General features: G+C 35.2%; 1 protein-coding gene across 2 annotated transcripts in view; it reads right to left on the bottom strand.

Moving 5' to 3' along the window:
* ZFPM2 (zinc finger protein, FOG family member 2) overlaps nt 1–26,970 on the bottom strand; it is a gene marked incomplete at its 5' end in the record, with an annotated part of 459,715 nt that overhangs the window by 322,169 nt on the left and 110,576 nt on the right. For both annotated transcript variants that reach the window (XM_082858416.1, XM_082858417.1), the window contains one exon: nt 11,900–12,001. In XM_082858416.1, coding sequence (XP_082714542.1) covers nt 11,900–12,001 — 102 coding nt within the window. The remainder of the gene's footprint in view (nt 1–11,899; nt 12,002–26,970) is intronic.

Raw genomic sequence — 26,970 nt, 5'->3', positions numbered from 1 at the left:
AGACCAGTAACGCCACTAGATACCCTGCTTTGCTGTTCAATTTCCAGGAAATGGCTAAAATTACAATCAGGTTTCTTTATTGTTTCTTAGCTGACCTTTTACCCAACTCTTTAATTGTTTTTAACAGTTTATAGATGTAACTCATCTTCAGCATGGGTACTTTAGTTTCCGTTATCTTTCAGAAAATCTCTCCATTCCTCAGGCCCAGGAGTGACAGAAGGATAGTGCCTTCTAGGTAACGGTGGCACAGCCGGGCAGGTTTAACAGGAAAGTGAAAGCTTCTGTACAGGCAAAATGGCAACACGTTTACTACACTTAATATATAATATATGTAATTTTGCAAAAAACTAAACATTTCCCATGTATCATTAACAATTTAGTGTGTCCAGTGTGTATTTATCACTCTGTCCTGGCGATCACTGAAGAGATTATCATTGCTTGTGTTATCTCATCAGCATTATGTCTCACCATCAGAGCAACCCTTCCCTTCTCCCTCTGTGCAAGCTGATCCCTCAGCCATTTTCCCACCACCCCTCCCACTTGGCAGTGGACGACCTTCCTCCCCCTTTGCCACCACTGCACACTGTACATGCCTCTGCAACAGAATCCATAGCAATGTATTTTAATTATCTCATCATTTGTCTGTCTCCTTTGCTACCTCCCTTTGCCACCACTGCACACTGTACATGCCTCTGCAACAGAATCCACAGCAATGTATTTTAATTATCTCATCATTTGTCTGTCTTCTTTGTACTACAAGCTTTTTGAAGGTAGTATGAGTCCAAGTCATCGCTTTATCCTTGGAGTCTGGCACACAGTTATTCTTAACACTTATTCAATAAGTGTTTGAACTAATTAAATTAATTAATTCAATGTGGGTCTGCAAAGGTGCAGGGGAAGAAGTACAAGATCTGGCAAGGATATGCAAATTATATTTATGAGTGAATAAGTTGCTGGCTCCAAGTATCAATCTCAGAAACAGTGTAGGAATTTATTATGAAGACAAAGATATAACAGTCCCCAAGGTCCAAGTGTACTCTTGAGGTTAAAACAACAACAGAAATAACAATAGCACCATAAGAGCTGTTATCAGTTTGAATACAGAAAGAAGGGAAAACATACTTCTAACCCACATCAAATTTATAGTAAATTTTTATGTAATATATTATTATTAAATTTAGCATTTCCATTACATTAAAAGTAATAAAACTCAAAAAACAATCCACACACAAACTATTTGGTAAACTAGTTACTGGGATATAAAAGTTGAAACAATAAAATTTAAAAGAAATGAGCAAAATGTATTATGTAAAGCTTGAAAATATGGTAGGGACAGGAAACAAAAGTAACTTTGAAATAATTTATAAAAGTTAATGGGTAGCAGATTCAGGATGGCTTAATATGAGACATAAATTTCTTTGGAGGCATAACCCTAAAGTTTGCAAGTTTCTGAGGTAGAAATAAAATGGTAATGAACAATTTTATCAATAAACAGTTTCACAGAAACCCAGGTATGTTTATATTTATTTACCAAGAACACTCAAGAAGAGTTGTTTCCAATAGCTGACTCGATTTGCTTGTCTTTCGCTCGCACTTTAACCTACCACAGTCTGGCAGCTCTGCTACAAGAGCTCTACTGAAATAGTTCCAGTTAAAATCACTAATATCCACGTGGCACTGAATTCAAGGGAAGTCTTTAAATCTCGGTCTTGACGTCTCAGCAGCATTTAATCCAAGCATGACTCTTTCCTCCTTAAAACTATTACATTCCCCTGGTTCTCCCTATCTAGGCTGTTCCCTCCTTATCAGACACTCTTGACACCTCTTCCTCTATCCTTCTGCTAGAGATAGGAGTTCTTCAAGCTTCATGTCCAAGACCTCATATGTATATGCATGTATATATATATATTCCCATCTACTCCCATGAATTCCATTGCCATGTATACATTGATGACTCTCCGATTTACATCTCTATACTAGGCTTTTCTCCAAACTCCCAGCCTATATTACCAATGTTCTACTCAACAGATCCACTTGGATGTCTCACAAAAATTGCAAATAACATACTAAAAATCCAATTCATCCTTCTCCCAAAACACGTCTTTCCTTCAATTCTCCTTACCTCAGTGAATGGCAACAAAACACGTTGAACAAGCCACACACAATGACAGCCTCAAATATATCCGGTGCTTCCCATAACCCTCTTTCACCTCTTGATGAGACTACTACTGTATTTCTATTGTCCTTCTTCTACCCATTCTTCATATTGTAGTCAGAGTAGTTTATTTTTAATGCCATTCTGAGTATGCGGCTTATATGCATAACACGTCTTCACACAGATCTTGAATTTAAATGCAATGACAATATTTACCAGCTTATTTTACCAGCTTTATTTCACTCTTTCTATTCTTTCCTATACTGAAAATTGGTATGTAATGAGAAAAAAATCAAGCATGTGTCCGCCTTTTCCTTTATGAACAGTATTCAGGGGTAACTAAATAGTAGATGAGGGAAAGATTTTCAGAAGATCATAATATCAGTTAATAATACAGAAGGAATGATAAAATGCAAACGTCACCATTTTGCAAGCCCTAATGATGTAATGGATCCTGGCAATAACCATTAGGTGAAAAGTTGCTGGGAAACTTTATAACGGATGGATCAGGTGAAAACACCTGAACCACCTGATACTTTGTAAAATCACAAGTGAGGCAGAGGCCTTGTATGTGCTTATGGATATGATGCAATAGAAAGCACCCAGCAATGTATGTACAGTACTGTTGCCTACAGTATTGAATCTGAATTTCTTCAAGGATCTAGATTCAACTACCAACTTACAAGAAATGTATTTTATCTTGTGTACCCAATCAATATTACCCTTTAAATAATCTAGTAATCTAGTTCCAAATTTGTGGCCCATTAATAGCAAGTGTACATGCCTCTATGTACCCGCTTTTATTTTCCATAGTTTTAAACTACTTCTACTTCTAGTGTATGTCATTGTGTTGGTCTTGACTTATCCTTCTGAACCCCATTAAGTCCCTTTCTGAATCAGACAAAAGAGAAGCAAATAATTACATGGTTTAGGTTTTCTTTCTTTCAACATCTCAGATCAGGCATATATTTAGGTATCTTTTCCAGGTATAATGCTGCGTCAACGAATGCCAAAAATTCTTGCACCAAAATAAGTATCTAATGCATACTTCCTTATAAAAGAGGTTACAAAGGGGATAGCAAGGGTTTTTCTTATATCCTACTGACAAGTGTCTTCCTGAAGTGTCCTGTTGAGAAGAATTCCAAGCTGAATTATGGCTCAGGAGGAAAGAGCACAGTAGAAGTCCTATTATTGGACAAAAGTGGGGTGAGCAGTTAATCAAAATAGCCAAACCATGGAATGATGTTTAAAATAATAATAGAAGCATTAGATTTTAACTTATACTATACAAAAGCACATTTAATAATTAAACATTTGATGTAGGGCCTAGACCTTTTATTGGCCTATGAGCCCACTGTTGGTCCTCCAATTTCATAAACAACATTCAAATGCTTCATCTACAATTTCTAGTTTGTTATTAGAGTGAGGATGTAATAGCACTTGCAAAGCCGTCTAAGGGCAGATTCTTTCAATATGTTTATGATTTTCTCCCTGATTTGCTGCAGTTATTTTGTCCATACCTACATTTTTTAGTTATTGCTCTTTATCCAGTCCTTGGAAGGTTTCGATATTGTTGCCCTAGAAACAATGTATTTTTTTTTGCAAATATATTTGAGTGGTTTAGACAATATTTAAAATCAACTAAAAATTACAGTAAGATATATAGTTGGAAAGCGTATAAGGGACTGCCCACATGATTCCTTTCTAGCTCCTGGCCTCTGTATTGGTTTTCTAGGACTGCTGTACCAAAGTACCATAAACTGGGTGGCTTAAATAACAGAAATGTATTGTCTCACAATTCTGGAGTCTGCAAGTCCAAGATCAGGTTCAGCAGGATTGATTCCTTCTGGGAATCAGAAGGATTCAAGGGAAGGATTTCTGAGAGAATCTGTTCCATGCCTCTTACCTAGCTCCTGGTGGTTTCCCAGTAATCTTTGGCTTTCCTTGACTTCTAGGAGCATCATCTCAATCTCTTCCTTCATCTTCAAAGTATGTTCTCCCTATGTATGTTGTCTGTCTCCAAATTTTCCCTTCTTATGAGGGTACCAGTCATGTTGGATGAAGGGCCCACCCCAATGAGTATGACCTCATCTTAACTAGTTACATCTGCAATGACCCTATTTCCAAATAACATCACGTTCCGAGGTACTGAAATTTAAGACTTCAGCATATGAGTTGTGAGGGGACCCGACTTAACTCACCACAGCCTCAATCAGTAATTTGCAGAGAAAGGGTGCAAATTTTAGTTTAATTAAGGGAGCTTCTACTGTAAAAGGTTAATTAATGGATTTTGCCATGGGGGCGGCATGTAGGATAGGAAAGTATGTGCTGTCATATATTTTTCTGGGATCATGATGTATTTATAAAACTTGACATTGTATTTTATTTTCCAGCAATCTGTTTGAGGAAAAGGTCACTGCAAAGCAAGGTCCAAAAAAAAAAAAAAAAATTAATCTCAATTCATTATCCTTTAGCTTGAATTTATCAGTTAAACTTGTGCAAACAAATTAGGTATTTGCAAGTTTTACAAGCCATTATCTAAATATGCTTAATTCCCATTCTTGTACAACTGAAGAAATAATAATAAATTTGTATATTTTACACAGTTCTTATAACTCAAAGACATCTATTTCCAAACAATAATCATAAGTCCTTTGCCTTCAACCTACCTCTTTTTTTGGGTTAGGTTTATGTGTGCCCTAATTCTATATCAGAGTGCAAACTGGAGTAAAGGAATAAGATAAAGAGAACTATTTTTTACTGTGTTTATGTGGCATCCTGTTCTACAAAGAGTAAGGCTTTCATCTTTTAATCCGATATCCACTTAACTACAGTACAGAAGATTTATTTTGACCCCCTCTTGTTTCAGAAGGGGCTCAAAAGTCTGTAGCAATTTTTGACACTTTGTTATAATGTTTTTCTGAAGCCCCCCATACACACACACACACACACACACACACACACACACACACACACACTCTCCTCCCCGCCTCATTTTCATATGGACAAAAAGCGTTGGGATAAAATGATGGTTCATTATAGTGGTACAGAGCTCTTATCTTCATCCGGCAAGAGTCATTTCCTTCCCAAGATTGAAATGCAAATGTGAAAATTAATGATAACTGCATTATCTGATAGCAGAGATAATACCAATTCACTGTCAGAGTAATACACAGTCATTCTACGATTTCCTCTGCTTCTCACAATATTCTTCTTACTGTCAGACTATATCTATGGTTAACTATGTTTCATAGGTTTCTGTTAATTTACTTCAAATGGCATTTCCCAGATCTTATATCTACCACATTTTCCCAATCAAAAAGGAAACGAAATCAGAACTGTAATCTCCAAGCCCTTCTTTGGACTAGTAAAGGGAAAAAAACCCTGTATCATTAGTGTGTGCTTCTCTCTCACAGTGGTCTCCCAGCTGCCATTCCACTTTATATAAAACACTCCCCATCTTCTCAGTTTAATTTCAGGCACAGAGCAGAACTAGCCTGATCATCTGCGTGGCTCCACAACGCTGAACAGCACCTGAATGAGGTGACTTCTTTATAGATTTCCTGAAACATTTTGAGTCCAGATGCAACAAGTACACACATCTGATTTTATGCTAGACATTTATTCTTGAAAATTTATTTACATTAAAATTTCTTTTACTGAATTACGTTTTAAATCCAGTTGACTAGACCATAGTTAACGTAGCCCTGTGATGATTTCTATATAGAGAAATCATTTTACAAAGTTGATTCACTATATGAATGTGGGCTTATCATCTGTAAGGCATTATAATGGCTTCAAAGGCACAATGGCCAACATGCTACTAAAAGTAATATTAAGAGCCATTTATTGAGCACTGATGAAGTTTTGATCTCCATGTTTCACATAAAAAATCTCACTAATGAGGTAGTTATTATAATTAGCCCCATTTTATATTTAAATAAGGAAACTGAGCCCTTGGAGAGCTAGTAACTTACCCAAAGTCACACACTTGATAAGTGGCAGGGCCAATATATAAACAGAAGTATTGTTGGTCTTCTCTACCCATTACCTCAAAATAAGTTACCTGTGATGGTAAATCAGATTTCCATGTATCAACCTAGGAGGAAGGTGTGCTGTTCCATGGTGTATAACACAAAAATTATTCCTAATTTCATTCTATGAATTCCTCAAATCATCGATACAAGGTCTGATTTTCTACTTCATTTTTACTGAAATGGCCCAAATGCTTTGCATATAAATACCAAAATCTATTTAAATAAAAGTACATGATTATCTGGAAAAGCTCATGTCAAAGAATCTAAATGACTGCTTGCTCAAAATTTTATATCTGTGTATATTTGTATTAATATACATTATTGGGGGCTATATATACTTATCTGCACAATTTGAGTAACATGATATGTTCCTTTAGTAGAGCTCCTAGAAATGTCAATTAAAGCTGCTATAAGGCTGTTGGTAGATTCATTCAATATTAGACCAGGGAAAAAAAATTATTCATCATTCCCATGTGCGAAAAGAAGTTACATGTTTTTAATAACATAAGCCAGAGAGTTGGCATTCCTAGAGTTGACGTTTATGAGATGTGACTTTTAAGGCACTCATTTCATAGTGGTGGATGACGAATTTATAATGATTTAACAGTATTCTCTTCCCTAAGTCTCCTTCTAAATAAATACACAAGTCAGCACTCCAGAATTTGGCGATGGATTGAGGTTCTAAAGATTTTCTTAAAGGAGGGAGACAGAGATGTAAGCATTGTTTTCAGAATAAGGACACATTCCAATTGTTGGCCAATGTGAGAGGTCCTAGGGTAAAGGGAGGCCATTAACATCTAGCAAATCCCACACTCGCCCAGGCTCTGTGCTAGGTACCATATATATCATCTCTTTCAAGTTTCATCCTCATAACCATGTTTCAAAGTACTTATTATTCTTCCCATTTTGAAGATGAGGAAACTGAGGTCCTGGCTGTTTAATATGCCCAAGGCCACAAGGCCATAAGTGTAAGCACGGCTCTAAAATTTGTGCATTTTCTTCTGTAGTCTAGACCAATTCTCTACTTTCTAGGTTGACATGCTTAATTATTGCATCCTACCTAACTACACTACATGAATAATTAAAGAAGGTTAAAGGAGAGAAATGGTATCAAAAAGAGACAGTGTGGACAGTAGTCAGATTGGCCATCATTAAAATGTCTACAAATAACAAATGCTGGAGAGGGTGTGTAGAAAAGAGAACCCTCCTACACTGTTGGTGGGAATGTAAGTTGGTGCAGCCACTGTGGAAAACAGCATGGAGTTTCCACAAAAAACTAAAAATAGGCTTGCCAAATGATCTGGCAATCCCACTCCTAGACAAAACTATAATTCAAAAAGATACATGCACCCCTATGTTCACAGCAGCACTATTTATAATAGCCAAGACATGGAAACAACCTAAATGTCCATCAACAGATGAATGGATAAAGAAGACATGGTACATATACACGATGGAATACTACTCAGCCCCCCAAAAGAACGAAAAAATGCCATTTGCGGCAACATGGATGGAACTAGAGATTATCATACTAAGTGAAGTAAGGCAGAAAGAGAAAGACAGATACCATATGATATCACTTATATGTGGAATGTAAAATGTGACACAAATGAACTTATCTATAAAAGAGAAACAGACTCACAGACATAAAGAACAGACTTATGGTTGCCAAGGGGGAGGTGGGGTGGGAGAGAGATGAAATGGGAGGTTGCAGTTAGCAGATGCAAACTATTATATATTGAATGGATAAACAACAAGGTCCTACTGTATAGTACATGGAACTATATTCAATATCCTGTGATAAACCAGAATGGACAAGAATATGAAAAAAGAATGTGTGTGTGTATATATATATACAGAGAGAGAGAGAGAGAGAGAGAGAGAATAGAATCACTTTGCTGCACAGCAGAAATTAACACAACATTGTAAATCAACTATACTTCAACAAAAAAAGAGAGACTATGGCCAGCATTGTACTACATCTTTGGACTTCTCCCTAGCACTTTTCACAGTTATTAGTGTACAATGACTGTTTCTTAAATAGTTAAATGTATGAGAATATTGGCAAACTGAATTACTGGAGGGTGATAAAAGAAAAAGTATTTACTTAAAAAGAAGACAGAAATGACATAAGTGAGGTATAGGCAAATACAGAGGGAAAGGAAGAACAGTGGATAACAAGTATCATATGAATTAGATTCCAAGCAAAGTAATGTCAAGGTAATTTTCTTAAGAGCAAGAAAGAAGAATCAGGCTTGAAAATAGATATGTGAAATACTGAAATAATGAGGTAATGACTTTTACACTGGCCTGAACTTTACTAGCTTACTGTGAGTCTAGCATTCCACTCAAATGGTGAAAGACTCCTAAGAAATTGAAGATTATTCAAATAAGAGTCACAAATATTTAAACATTAAAGGATTTCATCATTAGAAATGTTTACAAATGTTAAGACAATTTTCCTAAAGATTGTTTAGGTTCCACCTAATCATAAGAGTTAACAAAGGTACGAGCAATTATTAAATGTGACTTTTAAATGTATAACAAATAAGGAAAAAAATTGCTCTGGGGAATCTGCATTTGATAAAAACAGAACACTTCACAGAGGAGTTGATTCATTATCGAACTGAGCTATCAAGAAAAGTTGTGGAGTCGTCTCCAATCAAACTTTAAAAATAAGATAAATCCTGATCTATCTTAAATGATGTTAGCTCTATGCCTCAAATTCTTTAGATAATTTCCTTGTCCTTTGATTCTGTTCTATGTTTAGAGACAACTCTCTATCTTAGGGTGACTATCAGGGGTGGGAGGACCTTAAAGTCAGGAGACCTTGAAATTACACCTGGCTCATTGCCTCATGTCTTAAGCAATAATTTGTGGCTAAATTCAAAACTAGATGCTTGGGCTTCCCTGGTGGCGCGGTGGTTGAGAGTCCGCCTGCCGATGCAGGGGACACGGGTTCGTGCCCCGGTCCGGGAAGATCCCACATGCTGCGGAGCGGCTGGGCCCGTGAGCCATGGCCGCTGAGCCTGCACGTCCGGACCGCAACGGGAGAGGCCACAACAGTGAGAGGCCCACGTACCGCAAAAAAAAAAAACCTAGATGCTTGGTATTATAAAAGTTTACCCTTGTTGTAACAGATGTACTACTGTGCTTTAAAAAACGCAGAAAAGAATTTTTAAAGGTTCTGCTTCAAGTCGCAACAAGTTCAAAGCCATAATAATGGTCATTAGCATTTTATGTTCAAGATTTAATTCTCACAAAAGCCCTAAGAGGCGTTAATATTACTTTCCACATTTTACAAATGAGAATAACAGCACAGAGAGATTAAGCAACTTGCAAAAATTCATCCAGCAAGTAAGCAGCAAATCCAGAATTCGAACCTAAAACTTTAGAATCCAGAGTTCATTTTCTAAGATGTTTGGAAACTGTCACTAAAACCTGGGAAATTTCCTCCTCTTAATACAGTTGTAAAATACCAATACTTTTTTTGAATAACAAAAATTTGGGTAAAAATATTGATATAATCACTATTCATGCAATAGCAAAAGTTCAAAAACATCCTGTATACTTTCTCTGACTGAAGGAAAGCAATGAATATTCTACCTTAAAAGATAAATATCCAACAGGTAATCTTTTGTTATGAATCAACTTCATTAATCAGAGGATGTCAAAATAATAAATCCCCCTTTATTTTGCAAAACACCTGTAGGGAAAAAATGTGTTATCGATTTTACAATATACAAAGGATGAATTTCCTCCAGGCATACCTGCTTATAGGCATACATTTTTTCCTTTAAAGTTTTTATACATTCATTTGTGCCACAGAAAGAGTATATATGTTTTCACTGATATCAATTGAATAAAATGTTTATTAAATCAGATACGTTAAGTAAATTTAACTCAAAAGTGAAAAATCTTATCCTGAATGGACAGCATCATGCTTTATCCTTATTTCTCTCTCTCTCTCTCTCTCTCTCTCTCTCTCTCTCTCTCTCTCTCTCGCTCTCTCTCTCTCTCTCTCTCTCTCTCTCTCGCTCTCGCTCTCTCTCTCTCTCGCGCGCGCTCTCTCTCTCTCTCTCTCTCTCTCTCTCTCTCTCTCTCTCTCTCTCTCTCGCTCTCGCTCTCCCTCTCGCTCTCGCTATTTCTCTCTCTCGCTCTCTTTTAGCTAACACATAACTTTATTTCTGGAAAAGCTTCCTGAGAAAGGAAGCACTGGGTATGCAGTATGTGTTTAGTAATTCACCACCCCCTGAATTTGCTTACTTACTCACAAGTCGCTGGGAGCACTGTGGGTCCCAGGTTTGAGAAAAGAGGAAAACCAGCCGCCTCCAAGTTTGCCCCTCTGAGTGAATCCAGAATGTACCCTTTGCAAGTAGGCATACCAAAAGGCCATCTAATCTAATTTAAATGTAAAAACTCTTCTACACAGCATATACGTACTTAATTCTATGAATAAAGAACCATACAACATAAAGTTCACCCACTTTTTTAAGTTAAATATAATCCCCAAGAAAAAATAAATTTTTCCAAAGTTTTTTTTCTCATTTTTTTAATCAAGAGGATTCTTCCCTTCATTAAGACAGAAACATTATGCAATAAGGTGAAAATGCCAGATGTCCACATTTTCTTTCAAACTCTTAAAATGTGGTATATGGTACTTTAATTATAATATGTTTTGATCCCAAATCTTGTGTAACATTATGCTATAGTATACAGAATACAAACATCTGTGTGTATCACGAATAACATTGGAAATGACATCATAATAATCAGATATACTGTATCTTCATTTTTATTTGCGTTATATTTTCCAGCTGCTGGTTTCAGAAAATTACCACTGGAGTTCCTCTCTTCTTCACGCACAGCAGAGAGCAATTTGCAAAGTCATGCAGGGGTGAAAATGTGATTGAAATATAGGGATCTTTCTTAATGAAAAATGTTACTGCTTTGGAAATCATGGCTAAAACTATTTCAAAACTCGCTTATATCCTTAAGCCCTATGACATAACAGTCTCCATTTATAAATATACCATCAATTGTAAATTAGTTGGCACCAAATATAAAGGTTTTTAGCCACAGAGTTCTTATGAACTGTACATATTTATATAAAATTGTGTTGGTCTTCTGGAGTATTTTAACAGTTTTTGTTTTTCTTGAAATGATTAAATATCAATGAACTTTAAAATCAAATTTAATTTTCATTCATAAAAGTAAAAATATTACCAAAACCTTGAATCAAAGCGGGGCATCTGTTAATGTTTTCTAAACTTCTAAACACATACTGGGATTCAATCTACGACTTACAACATGACTATACTAAAAGTATTTCTTTGGAGTATTGTTACTTGTTTGAAGCTTTCAAAGTATGCCCAATTTGAATGTGGATACAGCACAAAGATCTCTGTTCAAAGAAAAACCAAGTAGAATTAACTAAATTCCTACATGAGTATGAAAGAAAACAAAGATGAAAAACTTCAAGCAGTGGTAACACTTTGGTTTTTATAGTTTATTTATCAAAGATAAAAATCCTCTTTAAATAATGATATTTATTCAGCCTACCATGTAACCAACATACACACAAATATTTTTTTAAAATCAAAAGTGAGAGTGTAAGAGTTTTATAATTCAATTAAAATTTAAGAAAAAAAAAAGTGAATTCCTCATAGTAGCAACAGATGATTGAATTTTAAATTTTTTGTCCTACCTGGTCCATCCCAGTCGTCTATCTCAACTCCAGGTTGCCCCGGTTTCTCTGACAGTGTGTCCCCATCTGATTCTGCTGTCTCCTGGACTCCTTCATCATCACCTAGAAAATACCAGCACACAAAGAGGAAGGGACATGATTAAAGCCCTCTATTTGAAATTCAAATCCTCCTGGAGGGATGTCCATAGCATATGTCTAATTACATATTTGTTACAAATATTGTCATTATATTGACATAGGTCTACGATTAATCATTTTGATAACTACTGTGGCTTTATAATAAAGAAAATCAACATTTTCATAAATAAATAAACTGCTATAAACATTAAAAACATCTGCATAAAATTTTTCATTTGGAATTATTAACATTAACAGAAGAAGAAAATAAAAAGCAGTATGTAATTATTGTAGTGCTTTCAATACAGAAAAGCGTAACATGCTTATTTTCAAATTACATTTTTATAAAGGCAATATGCAGCAGAAAAGAAATACCACAGGAAAAGACATCCTTATGCTTGGGTTGAATTTAGGTTATTTTGAAGAAGATTTTCTTTTTCCCCAGCATTAAGCGTGCTAAAACTTGTTTGTATTTATTTTTAAAATGGGTATAAAAAGGTCATAATTGAATTACTGTCATATAAGATGAGCCAGTGACACAAGTCTTCACAATGCAAGAAGCTATAAACCTAGACTTGTTCTTGAAGAAGCATAGCTAGTTTGCACAAAATCATGCCTTCATTTTCACATAAGAAAAGAAAAACAATGTAATATCTTTTGAGCAAAAGTATATTTATGGCAAAGAAGGAGAAACATCGTAACATGCAATCACATTTTAAAAGTTAAGAGTCTAATTTGTAGGTACCTTCGTTTTAAGTGATAATGTAACAAGGTACTGCTGCTTTTTAAAGGAAAGTAATTGACTTTAATACAGTGCACACAAATATATTAATCTTTCCTACTTATAAAGGATAACAGAAATCAGAAAACAGAATGACAAGAAAATGTGATGACAGAAATGAAAAGAATGTATACTAAAAACAGGGCAACTAGACCTTTAATCTAATAATGCTAAATTTTTAAAGTTAAATCGCTTGCCCTCTGAAGTATTTAATAACTATTTTCCACATAGTTGTTAAATCTCTAATAGTACTTAAATCTTTATATTATTATACAAAAAATACATTGAATTCTTAAAATCTTTCAAAGTAACCTAGAAAATACAAAATTTTCAGGAAACAATTACTACAATGACATTCGTGTGATGTTGATATGAGTTCTGCAGTTTAAACTTCATAAATTTTATATTCATTTCTATATATAGCTTCACAAAATGAATCACTTTAAAAAGTGGAATAAAAGTAAAGAGAGATAATGTAGAAACCCAGTGACAGCTCTGTTGAACTTAGTTTCCTTCACGGAGGAGTACTGGCTCCTACACATACCCCACAGCACCGAACCCCATGTCTGGAATTGGAGGCTCTTTGAAAATTGAGTTTTCTCTTCCTTTCTGGATTATCAAAATGAACAGCAATGAAATTCTCTCCAGAAAATGTTTATTAAGCACTTACCAGGTTTAAGGGACTGTAGTAGGTATAGTAGCATATATATGGAAAGATACCTTTTTGAAAGTAGTATAAAACTCATTAAAGAGAGTTCACAAATAACGAGAATGCAAGACAAGGTCCAAGAACCGTAAGAAAGGTACAAAGGCTCAGTAATAAGATAAGAGTTTGAATCTTCTGTGCTCCTTTTTTGTAGGTCACATAGAACACAGACGCATGAACCAGTTATCTTCGGAGATCAGGGTTAGAGATCTCTCACTTTTCAGATACAGATAGGGCTAGTTCTTAGCCTGCACACACGAGTGGGCTCTATGGCCTTGCAGTATATTGAAAGAATATCAGAAACTTGAAAACTTTCTCAGCAACTGAGTCAATGTTACTTAATACAATATCAGTGTACCATCTAACCTTCTTGAGTGCTACCAGGGATGTCTGACCCTTTTAGAGTAACATATACTGACTTTACCAACACTTTATTTTTCATGGGGACTAGAATCCACACTAGAATCTACCACATAGATGAGTGACGTTTTGCTTGCATTTCCACAGACCGAATGAAGGTTTAACTCTAGGCACGAATGCAGGGGAGTTTACAAAGGAAAATGCGTGGGGAGTTTACAAAGGAAAGAGAGTAGAAAAAAAAGAGTACAGCATGTGACCTATAATTTTTAAACAACATCCATGCCTTCCAAGCACTTTTCTTGTGTCTTGTGAGTCTTGAAACATAGGGATGTGAGCATCAGAGAGGATGCGGGAGACCATCTGACCCAAATTAGACAAAATTTACTGACCAGGAAATTGATGCACCGATAGGGTCAGTAACTTATCTATGGTCTTATAGTTAACAGCATTTATTTCTACATAAGGCATCTCCCCCAAGCCTTCTCACGCTCCAGCAATAAATGCCTCCCAGTCATTCCAGGGGTTACAGACTGCTTTAGGCGGATCTCCTTTCCCTAACAAGCAAAACAGTAGGCATATGAGGGAGCATGGAGAGGCACCATAGAGACCACCAAAATCAGCAGTTTGTACAAGGTTAGGAATTAAATTTGAGTCTCCTGTCAGTTAGCATTCTTTCCAAAACATCCTTTCTTGCTTCCCCTCTCTACCCCACCAGTTGAAGAGAGAACCACGCACACCTGAAACAGTTGAATATTAGTCGTGGAGTAATGCATAAACAAGCAAGCATGAGACTGTGCTGTTAAAAATCACACATCCAAGGGCCCAGGGAACAGAGAGTAAAATTCTGGCCAGAACTACTTGGAGAAGTTAAGTTTCATATTCAGGTATTAATTGTATCATCCTATGTTCGCACAGAGAAGTAAATCTTCCTGACTTTTGCTATTACATTTTAATTGGCTGGAAATACACTGTGCCATGCACAATTCCATCAATAATTAACACTTACAAGGCATATTTTTGAAGATACAATGAAATATATGAAAAAGAAAAAAATACTTTCTCTTAAGGACTGTATCATCTAGTTAAGGAGACAGGGCACATGCATAAGAGAGGTAACCACTGATAAAACAATCAGGATTGTCCATGAATAATTCCAAATGAGATCACATAAGATATGGAAATTCAGAGACCAAAAGCATAAAATGACATTGACCATGGAGAACCTTATAATTATTTTTGGAGTTCTACCTTCATATTGAAGACAGGGAGAAGCATTAGAGGTATTACAGTGGGGAACTGATGAGATCATGTGACACAAATACAGTAATGGACATATATTTATTGAGCTTCTATGAACATACCTTGTCAGACCTCTGGTCTTTGAGTTTTCCCTCACTCGATCCATAACAACACTCTGACTCATGTCTCAGACATTCTTCACCCCAATTTTTGTGAGACTAGAATTAAGTCTACTCTAAAATATTTTATTAGGCAAATTACATATTTGGAAGGAAAAGTATTCAGAAATACAGTGAGAAACAAGTATGTCTGGAAGAATACACTGCAAAGTAATCACAACACGTAGAAGTTAAAAGAATTTACTTAGATCTATGAATGTCTGTCTTTATTGAATGGAAGGGATATAAAGCATTCTTTATTAACTGATTAAAATACTACTTTTGAGTCCCTGAGCACTACGAATACAAAACAAAGATGGTTCCTTCTCTCATAAAACTTACAGATTAGGACAGAGACCAATCACTGGACTGTAACCCCATGTGACGAATGCTTTCATGGGAACAGTCCATGATGTGACACGAGCATACAGGCATGACACTTAATGAAAACTTGGTGTCCTGGAAGCTTTCTGGAGGAAGAAGCCAACAAAATACCTGAAATTTTGGAAGCATAATCTCAGATGAATCTGAACTCCGTAGGTTTAATGTTCTCAGGCTCCATAATTGAAAACCATTTTTCAGATTAAAAATGAGAACCATCTCCCCAAAGGAAAAGATTACAGTCATTAAGTTACTGCACAGGAAAAATGACAACTTGAAGGTGGTGAGACTAAAGACATTTCAATGATGCAAGAACAGGATCCAGACAAAGTTTTAAGATGCCAACAAGAAACAGTTCAAGAAATACTCCTACTATTTGATAGTTAACTGAATGGAGTCCTTTCCTTCATTTCGTATGGGACAAATTTACCCATGATCATTTTCATCCAGTAACTACTAGGAAAAGAAAACGGCAGGATGACGACAAATCTCAGCAGATGTTTGACGCACACAGAAATTTAGTAAATTACTCAAACTGAACTAGTAATTCCATATAATAAAATACCTTCATTAAATGTCACTGAACTGCCAAATCAGAACTGTAGAGCTTAGATTTCAACTTGTGCCAACATCTGGAGCAATACTCAGTATTGATAATCCTGATTCATGGAACAATTTGCTTTAATTTGTTTGATTATGCAGCACATACAATTAGAAAACTACTGAAAATAAATATTGCAGAGTGCTCAGTTAAAGGAGCACTGTAAAAATAGTTGATTGTACACAATTAACAGCTCTAAAGAAATTACATTTTGCAACTATTTTAAACCATTTATGAAACTGCGTAAATGTGCAATATATATCCCATTAATAAAAATAAATCCTGAGAGAGAAGAATAAAGTCGTTGCCTGATTAAATTGTGTTTTCTTAAAGAAAGAAAGCAAAAAAGGGAAAGATGCCCAAAAGCATAAGAACGTCATATGAAATGACATACTTGGGTGTAGAAAACAAAACGGGTCAGAATTGAATTTATATTCATCTCAGCGTCTGCTATGTGCCAAATACTGAAATCAGAAAGATGAATAAAGCAGAGAGCATGTCACAAAGCTCAGATTCTATAGTAAACCTAAACATGGCTACCATTTCTTGAGCACCACTCAGCACTAGCTAAGTGCTTCTCGAACATCACATTAACGACTCTGCCATGCATTATTATCCCTATATTTCAGAAGAGTAAACCAATAGGCAGATATGTGAGAAGATGCTAAGCACATTGCTAGTAAGTGGCAGAGCCCAGAATTGATTCCAAGTCAGTCCAACTCCAAAGACCGTACTCCAAACCCATTAGAATATTATAGTCGAAGTCTACTGGATGTCAAACAATAAAGACAGCAGGATGTGATCAGATAGCTGCTTTTTCCTCATCATATATAAACCTTGTTTCTTCATTATTTTTTTTAGGTGTACTATTCTACTTGGAACTTGGTAAAATCAAACTACATACAGATGCTTAATCAATAAGCATTGCTCACTGTGCAGTTAGAAAATTAGATTTTGGTCTCATTCTTTTAAACATAACCTATTGCAATATCATTACATTTACTAATTAATTGCTTTCAGAACTATTTAATAACTAAAATATGTCACGTTTTTCAACTTCCAGACCCTTCATCATCTAAGTTTATTTCAGGAAACTAGCTTTCATTTTTATGGTAATGTTTTCACCTAATTCATTTTTAATCTTTTTACTAATGAAAAATGAAATGATTAAAAAATAACTTAATCGAATATGAAATCTCCAAATTACTTTTAAGAAACAGCATTTTCCCCTTACAATAGAGACTTGCTTCTTTCCTATCAATATATTTATTCTCATGGAAAATTCATAAATAGAACTTTATTTTGATATTAACCCAACTCCAGCCTCTTCTTGATTTGAATGGAAATGACTTCATTGACCATCTTCTTTTTAAACGTCTATCCATTTTTGATTCTTATACGTTTGAAATCAGCACTCTAGAGTAGCTTATGAAAAAATGGCATGAATAATTAATACCTAAGATAATAATGACAAGTTTGTTCAGATATTGCTTCAAAAGCTTTGTTGGTAGGAAGAGGAAAGGAAGAGAGAAAGGACGCTAGGTAGAGAATTACAGAAACACCTATGAATGCATTTGACATGCATTCATTTATTGGCTAAATTCTTTACTCACATACTTCACATACATAAATAGAAATTTCAGTGTATTTTTAGCAAAGCACAAACACATCTAATGGGATAACCACTATACATATCCAGAGACCAATTCATAAAATGATGAAACGGAATAAATGTCAAGTGGTAACAAAATCTATAATATTTCTAAAATTATGGCTATGGAGTTAATGGTTTTCCATTGCAAGATTAAACTCTTTTGTTGCTCTTTTAAAAGATATCACACATATTTTGTGGGCCCTTCCCTTTTTCTTAGTCTAGTTTTCAGAGTCAATGAAAGCCCTATAGGAGGAAATTGAAGGTGTTATTGAGCACTATAATACACAGCACAGATGACTTGGGGAAATGCACTAAAATATAGTCTTTGGAACACATGAAACAGAATCTTTTAATTCCATATTAGGTATTGTTGGCAAGGTGGTAAAAGCAGTGGCTCTACTTGCAAGGCAAAAATAATTTCAAAAACACAAATAAATATCTTTTCACCGAAAGTTAGATATTCCTGTAGAAATTAAAGATTTGCCACATCCCGAGGCAGTCACTTTTCCAGCACAAAACAGCAGCAGTGTTTGAAAGCAGTCATGCAAGCAAACAGCCTTTCTCAATCCTGCTCTTTTAATCCATGTAGTTCCTATCAATATTAACCTCTTATAGAAATTCCTGTACAATATAACTATTGAACTTTCTTGACTAGGAGTGTTACTGTAGCTGTTAGCCATCCCTATAATGTATTTTGCAATCAGCTAAATCATCAAAGTATTTTTTAACAATGAACAGTTCAGAAGTGACAGATCTACTTTCTTGTTCACAACTGCTTATCAGAGAATAGATATCACATATGTTTTCCAGGTGCTTCCTATAGTTAGGATACCTTCACAGAAGCCGCTCGTGAAAGATAAGGTCATAAAAGAGATGAAAAATGTGTGAGCTTCATACACTTATGGTTTTATCATCAGACAAGATAGCTTTGGTTAAAGGACTGTAACAGTCAAAAACAGAAAACTGCAGTTCGTATTGAAGGGTGAGGACATTTAAGTTTAAGATTCAGTTTGTGTTTGCTCTGCCTAATAGCCTCACAATATTGTTTGGCTTAAAACAATTGTTTGGTTATAGCTTATCCAAACAAAGGTGCCAGGTTAAATTAACTCTGCATTGCCAAATTACAGACCCAGTTTATCTCCAGAGACAAAAAATAAAAAACATGCAATTGTTACCCTTTTTTTGCTAATACCTAAAAAAAATCTAAATATTTCAACCATTTGAAAAGAATACGTTCATTATTCTGTGGATTCCCATAATCATGTCTAACTAAAGTTTCCCTCGACTTACTATAAATGTATAAGAAAATATAGGATTTTGCCGTGTTCTGGATAGTTAATAGTCAGTACACAAACATTTCTTTAAATGAATGTGATTTCCTTGTAACTTATATAATAGCCTTTTTCATACCTCAGAGTATGAATTGAACAGATAAAAAAATAGAATCCACATTTGTTTGATTATAAACTTTCAGACCCCAGATCAGGAAACAATCCTGAAATATCTGATGACAGTGGTCCTAGGCTAAGTCTCTCATTTTGAAAAGGAAACTCAGTCTCTACAGTCAATGCATAACTACTGTAATCTGTGGCATTTTATTATAGTTCATAAAGGAAAATTATTGAAAATACTAACGTTTATGGTAACTGTATCAGATAAAAGTCACATTGAAAGTATTGACAACTTAGGAAGAACAGTGATTTATAAATTCTTTCTACAGTCCTGAACCTTTATTCCTGATGTCAGTATCAGCCTCTACGTGAAAAGTATTTTTCTCAAAGTTTAAGTTCGTTTGAGATTCGGATCATAAGGGAAATTTCCACATGAGATAAAATAAGGCAAATTCTCAGCAGTGTATCTATCATTCAAGAACTTTCACTCCTCGTTATTTCTCAAAATGAGCACTTGAAGGAGTCAGATATATAAGAAAAATGTTTCTAAAATACATATTTCAAAGTTTGTATTTAAATAATTTTTATTTTCTCTTCCCCAGCTACCCCTTCCCAAACCAAAACAAACAAACAAGAGAACCTCAATGCAACTAAAAAGAAAATTCACTGCAACTACTATATTCCACTCAGAGGAGGATTCTACAAAATTAAGGCACATCTTGTTCCAAAGAGGAGACAAAGTAATGCCTGATGGTCTGTAAATGATAATACTCTGAACTGTAATTGACCTATTCACAGATCTGTTGTTCTGCTGTCAGGAAACCACTAGCTTTCAGTTTTCTGGACTCAGTCTTCAAGCTTCAAACCCAGCATTCCCTTTAGGAAATCATCACCACCACCACCATCATCATTATCACCATCATCATCATCAACAATAACAAAAAGTAAAGTCAAACCTTTCAATCTCTGAAATTGTCTCCCCAACAAGCCAACCTCGTCTACACAGAAAGATCAAACCAATTTGAGAAAGTTATGATCTTTGGATATTGCTTTTCATATAACCTAATTGTTTATTCTTTCCTGTTTAACAATTCATTCCAGGGACCTTCTCCTTTCTCATAATCCATTTAAGAATATAAGTCATAAGCAATCACTCATTACCATAGCGCTCCATCACCACAATATAATTTACTCATTATAAATAGACTTTATTCAAGCCACACATCCAAAAAGCCAAGGCCAATGGAGAATGCATATTGCGGGACAGCAGCTAACAAAGACTTTGGTCTATATCTGAATGCCCTTTTTCCAACACTAGTTCAAATACCCTAATGATGATAAATGACTCTCAGAGCTCACAAATAGGGGATAACATTTATTTCTTCTGATAAACGCTGTTTTTTCTACTGCTTGACCATTGGAATTACATATATCTTACTCTTTCATTTTCTCTCTCTACTGTGGTTTATGGGAAGCTCAGATTTGCCTGTAACGTTTCAGCTTTCAAAGTATTTATCTTCCTCTCTTATGCTTCCTCTCATTATTTCCTGTCCTTCACCCTATGATCATCGTCCTTCCTGATCTCTCTGGCTCATACATCTCTCTCCTGGGTCAACTCCTACCACAGTCCCACCACAATCTGTCTGCACGCTCACTAGTCTCTTGCTAACCACTTGCTGTTCCCTCTGTCTGGAACCCTACTACTTCTTTCTACCTAATTAATTCAGCATTAGATACCAACTCAAGTGTCACATTCTTAAGAACGCTTTGACCTTCCTCACTCTTTCAAACCGCCCTGTACCACTTGTGTGATTATTTTATTAATGTCTGCCTCCTCACTATAAGGTAAATTCCAAAATAGCCAGGACCTTCACTGTATTTACTCACATGGTAATCACATCATGTCCCATAATGTCTGATATAGTAGGTGTTCAATAAATATTTATTGGATTGCAAAAACATGCATGTGGCATGGACTGACTGCCACAATGCTTTCAGTCATTCATTACCCCAATAATCAAGCAAAGATGAATAAAAACAATGCCCTTTGCAAAACTGAAAACCCTCCATAGTAACAGAACTTAGAGGTGAGCATGTGGCCACCTAATAATAAAGACCCCATTTCCCAGCCTCCCTTTTCTTGAGGTGGACCACTCCTTAAGACTAAGTTCTGGGCAATGGATTGTAAATGGGAGAGTCCTGGGGCCGCTTCCAGGAACCTATTCTTACAGCTGAATCTAATCCTAATGAAGTTTTCCATATCTGTGGGGGGAAGAAAAGAAGTATTGTAGGTTACGTCAGCCCTGTCCAAACTTGGACCCATACCCCACTTCCACCACCAGGGATAGTCCCAGAATGTTATCAAGAGACCCATCCAAACTCTTCTTACCACAAGGTCTTCCCATAGCACCTCCTCCCTCAGGGCCAGCAAGAGATCCCTGGCTGCTGGTAACACAGGAAAAACAGAGATAGCATCCACGGCATCACCTAGATTTTCAGACGTGTGGGAGAATGTTTTCCCCTCTGCTTTAATTTTTAACACAGTGCTTTCATGGGTATTTATACTCTCTTTAGGCTCAGGGCAACTTATCCTAGAATGATAACAGATTTGAAATTCAGATATCTACTATAAATGCCAAAACATTTTAGGAATCTTATTCAAGGTTTTCCAAAAATTAGGAAGTTGAAACCAAACAACATTCTTGATCATTGCTGTCTCCTATGAGATCATCCATATTTAATGAAGGTACAAACAGAGGTCGATTCAGGCCTTGTGGGGCCCGAGGTTTATTCAATTTGAGAGGCGTCTTCTTAAAAGAAGAGTGTAAAGTTATAATTACAAAATTAGGTGCAGGGCCTTGGAAGGAGTCTGTGCAAATGAGGAGTTCTGAAGCTACACTACACTACACTACATCAAACTAACTAAATAATTGATAAATTTAAAAGGTGAATGAGTAGATTTAATATTTTTGGCAATGGTTAAGTGTGAGGATAAGGTACACATTTTACATAAACTTTCAAAATTCATTCCATTTACTAATTATTTGATTTTTTTAGTGCCACTTTAAAAGTTCCCCAAGATAAACTGCCAGTATTATGGAGAAAACATCCTTCTTTTCTAAATTGGGTTTTCCTTAGGATATTAGCTATTTTCCCCGTTCTTTCTTATTATCAGTGTCACTCTACATTATTGTAGAATTGCTTCTTGCTGAGTTACTGTATTGTGGTATTCCCTTTTAGTAGTCAGTTACGGGGACAGGATGTAGGAGCACAGGACACAGGCTTAAATGAGGCAGACACGTGCTGGTGAGTAGTTTCCATACTGGAATGATGCACATTACCATAAGGAAGCTTGAGAATGAATACACTGCTTCTTTAATCAGCCCAAACTTAACATTTCCTCCACTCCATATATATATATATATATATATATATATATGTATGTATAAACACACACATATATATACACATATACATATATATACATATTCCCTTGCCTCACTTGTACATATGTTTTCCTTCCTTTACTAGATGACTGTATCTTTAAGAAATAAGAACATTCTTTATATATCCCCCTATCTGCCTCTGTACATGTGTGGTCATTTATAGGCACTCATACATTCCGATTCTTATACAACTAGAAACAGGTAACATAGGTTTTCAGTGTCAGTTAACTAGTCTGGACCATCATTTGCATTGAAAAAAGGAAAAGATTATCTAAGACCCAAAGTACAGTGTCTTGTGCTAATTCTACAGCAAGAACAGAAGCGACATCAAATTCCATTTTTAAATAGGTAGGGGGGAACAAACTGTTTTATACATCTGTCCTATAGATTTCCACCTCGATGAATCTCTATCTTCAAAAATAATCCTTAAAAAGACCTTCCATTCTCACTGTCAGAAAAATATAATCACAGCTTACTGTCTGTGCAATTCCACTTTCCATCTCTGCTATGTGGGTAAGACTTGGTAAAGATACAGCTACTGTCAAGTTTCAGAACAGTTCCTTGTCTAATCTTTTCGACTTCTCCAGATCTTTGATACAGAACCTGTTAGAATGTATTGCTTACTTTTCCAGTTCCTATGTTTATCTCACGTCCACCCTTACCATCTGCTGCACTGCATTTCCTTCAGAAAAGTGAAAAGTTTTCACAGTGCCCAGAGCTTTCGCTGCAAACAATGCTCTCTTCTCCTCTTCCTTCCTTCCTCTCTCCGCTTTTTATTTGGCCTTATTTTGTGTTAAGGTCAAGCTGTTTTAAAGAGTTCACTTTGCAAACATTTCTACGGGGCTGAAATTCCTATCCAAACAGTTTTGATGGATTTGTAAACTTCTTGACATTTGTTACTGGCTTCTGCCCAAATACACACATTTTGGGCTGTCCCCAGTCTTTTGAATTACCTGAAAACAACTTCACAAGAAAACAAGCAATGAGAAATTGTGGCTTATTTCATGCCACCAAATCAGGGTAACATAATCTTCCAGTTAGTATCATGAGTCTAAAGAGCTTTCAATATAGCCCTCTCATTATATCAAAATGCCAACTCTACTTACTGCACACTGGTTTATATGGACAGAGTCTTTAAAGGAGGACCAAAAGAAATCTTTTAAGCACACCCCTAATTTATTTACTTTATCCTTTAAAATGTCTTGTTTTTATGTATGCCCTTATCTTGACTGACACGTCATGTGTAATAAGTGTTAAAAATACCTTGAAAAAGTGAGTTTTATACTTCATACAGCCAGGCTTCTTCCAATGTGTCCATCTCCTTCTATAAGGATTACATAATGATGGACATCGGAAAATGAAATTAGCTCTCGTTCTTCGTAAGTACAGTAACCTAGGTTTGAATTTGGTATTAACCTTTAGTAATTTTGTGACTTTGGCCAAGTTACTGAACCTTTGGAAGTCGCAAGTGGAAACAACATCCACCCTGCAGGACAGTAAGTTGATTAGAGATGATACATGTACAGCAAGATGTCTGGCTTTGGGGAGCAGTCATCAAATGGAAGTTGTTATTACCATTATTATAATTGTTATAATTGGTATGTAGTCTCAGTGCCAATCTCTGGAATCTCATTGAACTACTAAAAGAAGCTGAAACAGCAATCTGCATTCGTTATCACTATTTGCTTCATTGGTGTAACACATTCAGTTATTTTTACTTGACCTTTTAAGAACAACAAAAAACTGATTGACTACATTACTATAATTAAATTCATCTTATGGCAGTTTTCCACATTTCCCTTTACACATTCTATGTTTAGCACTACCAGAGGTGAAGATTGTCCCATCAGGTAATGGAAGGGCAAATGCTTTAATACTGCCTGTTGCTTCTCAAATGATAATCAAAACATTGTGAGAAATTTTACATACTAACAAGAAACTATGAATTTTATATTAGAAGATTAAAAGCTTTGAAAATCTTATTTGATTTAAACCTAAAAAATGCTAGTGCAGAACCAAGAAAATATTTTTAAATCATTTATGATGTTTAAAAATAAGAAGCAGAAAAGGCAGGGCTACTTCCAAGAGATCAGTTTCTCTAAAATAACATTTTATCTCAAATTATTATGGGACCAAAAGTAGGATTCAAAGTTGTCAACCACATTAATTCCGTATTATTAAAATAAATTAGCTTCTCAGGCTTCCCTAACGCTATTCACACTTGTAATTTTCTTTAAATAGAAAAATAAATTAAGAGTTAGTAGATGTAAATGATTGGCAAACAAGTGTAGATCTGCATGAATTGTTTTATATATTTTTTTAATTTGAGCAACATAAAATTGAAAACTGTATTTTTAATTTAGAATAACTATTTATATAATTATATAAACTATTTTTATAATTTATATAATTACTACTTGACCAAAACTACTTCCTTCAAGAAACACGGGCTCTTCATTCTACCCAAAATACCACTGAGAAAATGTAGCAATAAAAGGGCTTAAAAATATATAGTTTCCCTTTATGGTATTCAGCTAAAATCAATGATTAATTAAATAACTAGATTAAAAGTGAAAAAGTCAATCAATAATTCAGAATAATTCAGAATAATTCAAAAAGTCAATCAATAATTCAGATAATATTTTGTCTCCTAGTATACAGATGCTTAGCTTTACATATGTAAAATAACAGGAGATTAAATAAATTCTTACTTTTCTCCTGAATTTCAACATTGTAGGAAAAACAACAAACTTACACTGAATTTTATAGGTCAAACAATGTTCTCTCACTTGCAGAAACCATAACCACAAAACAGAAAAGACAACTCCTCTAAATGGTAAAATATGGTTTTATATTAATTTTCAATTTTTATTATAAACAATAATAATGCTGATAAAATAAAGATATAACTAAAACAGGCAAATAGCTCAACATTTTACATAGTCAGCTAGAAGCAGAATGAAATACACTGTATTACAATATGAAACTGTTTCATAAATTATAATTATGTAATTATATATTTTATCAAGTTTTACTGTATCTAAAGAATGCCTTTAGCTGATTGCACAATGCAGATTAGTTAATGGTCAGCTCACAGAGAAAACAATGAATTTAGTTCATCATATGCAAAAAAGTAGTATATATTATCAAACATGATTCATATAAACGATACCATCATGACTCATTTCAACACTGCATAAAATCACTCATGTTAATTTTGTTGAAATTTTTATAATGATATATCTGGGATCAAAGATAAGGTAAACAGATAAAGCTTGATCTGACTCTTACAAATAAAATACTAAGTCATGGACAAAATTTGAACACCCTCTGGTTCAAAAGAAAAAAAAAAAAAAGACGAGAAAATGCTGACTCCCTGTAAGCACAAATTGCCTTCATTTTTTCAACAATTGTGGCTTAAGGAAAAAAATCAAACTGACCCAAACATAACTATGTTTTGGGGATTTTAAGATGGCCAGAAGAGTGATACCACAATGTCATAATATTTTCTTCCTTTTTCCAATCTTATTAGATAAAAATAAAAGTAGGACACCGTTATAGCCTCTATTTCTATGTTCTAAAAAGAATTACTTCCATTTTGCATTGTTCGATGAGTTAGGCAAGAAAAATTTAATTATTTTTAAATAAATTAAAAAAAAAAAGACATACTGGATCCAGGAAAACAGAGGGTTTGCCAAGGCACAATAATGTCATGTGGAGGGAGGGGGAGGTGGCAGAGAAGGGAAGGGAGGTCTGTGCCAAGCAAAGCTGGGGGCTGTTCAATCAGCTCTATCAGGGCTCCCATCAGTGTCTCCACTCCAGCCAAATCCAGAGAAAACAAGGAGTCAAAGGTTCAGGTCAATAAGCTTATAGGCGATTTGCACAAACAGCTCCTCCAGCAAGGTAAAAAACAAAGTCATATTGGCTTTTCTTTTTTATTCCTTCTCTTTGAACTCCCCGGTCTAAACAAACACACCCTGGAAATGTCAATGTTATATGCAAGAATTTAAAAAGCTCAGCTTCTTAATCCCGTTAAGAAAAAGGAACAAAGTTGCGGGTACAGATCTCCTTCCTTATTGAACTCAAAGTGAGTACGGCAGAGCTGCCTTTTGCAGATTCTGATTCCAGTTGCCCAAGCATCAGAGGAAGCAAAAATGTGTCATTAAAGGCATAAATGAGGAGGAAAGAAACCAGAGTGACTGAAAAGCATTTATGAAATATTTGTAAATAGACTTTC

The sequence above is a fragment of the Leucopleurus acutus genome (assembly GCF_964270905.1).
Source record: "Leucopleurus acutus genome assembly, chromosome: 17".
NCBI classification, from domain to species: domain Eukaryota; kingdom Metazoa; phylum Chordata; class Mammalia; order Artiodactyla; family Delphinidae; genus Leucopleurus; species Leucopleurus acutus.
This window is presented reverse-complemented; position numbering and strand designations above follow the sequence as displayed.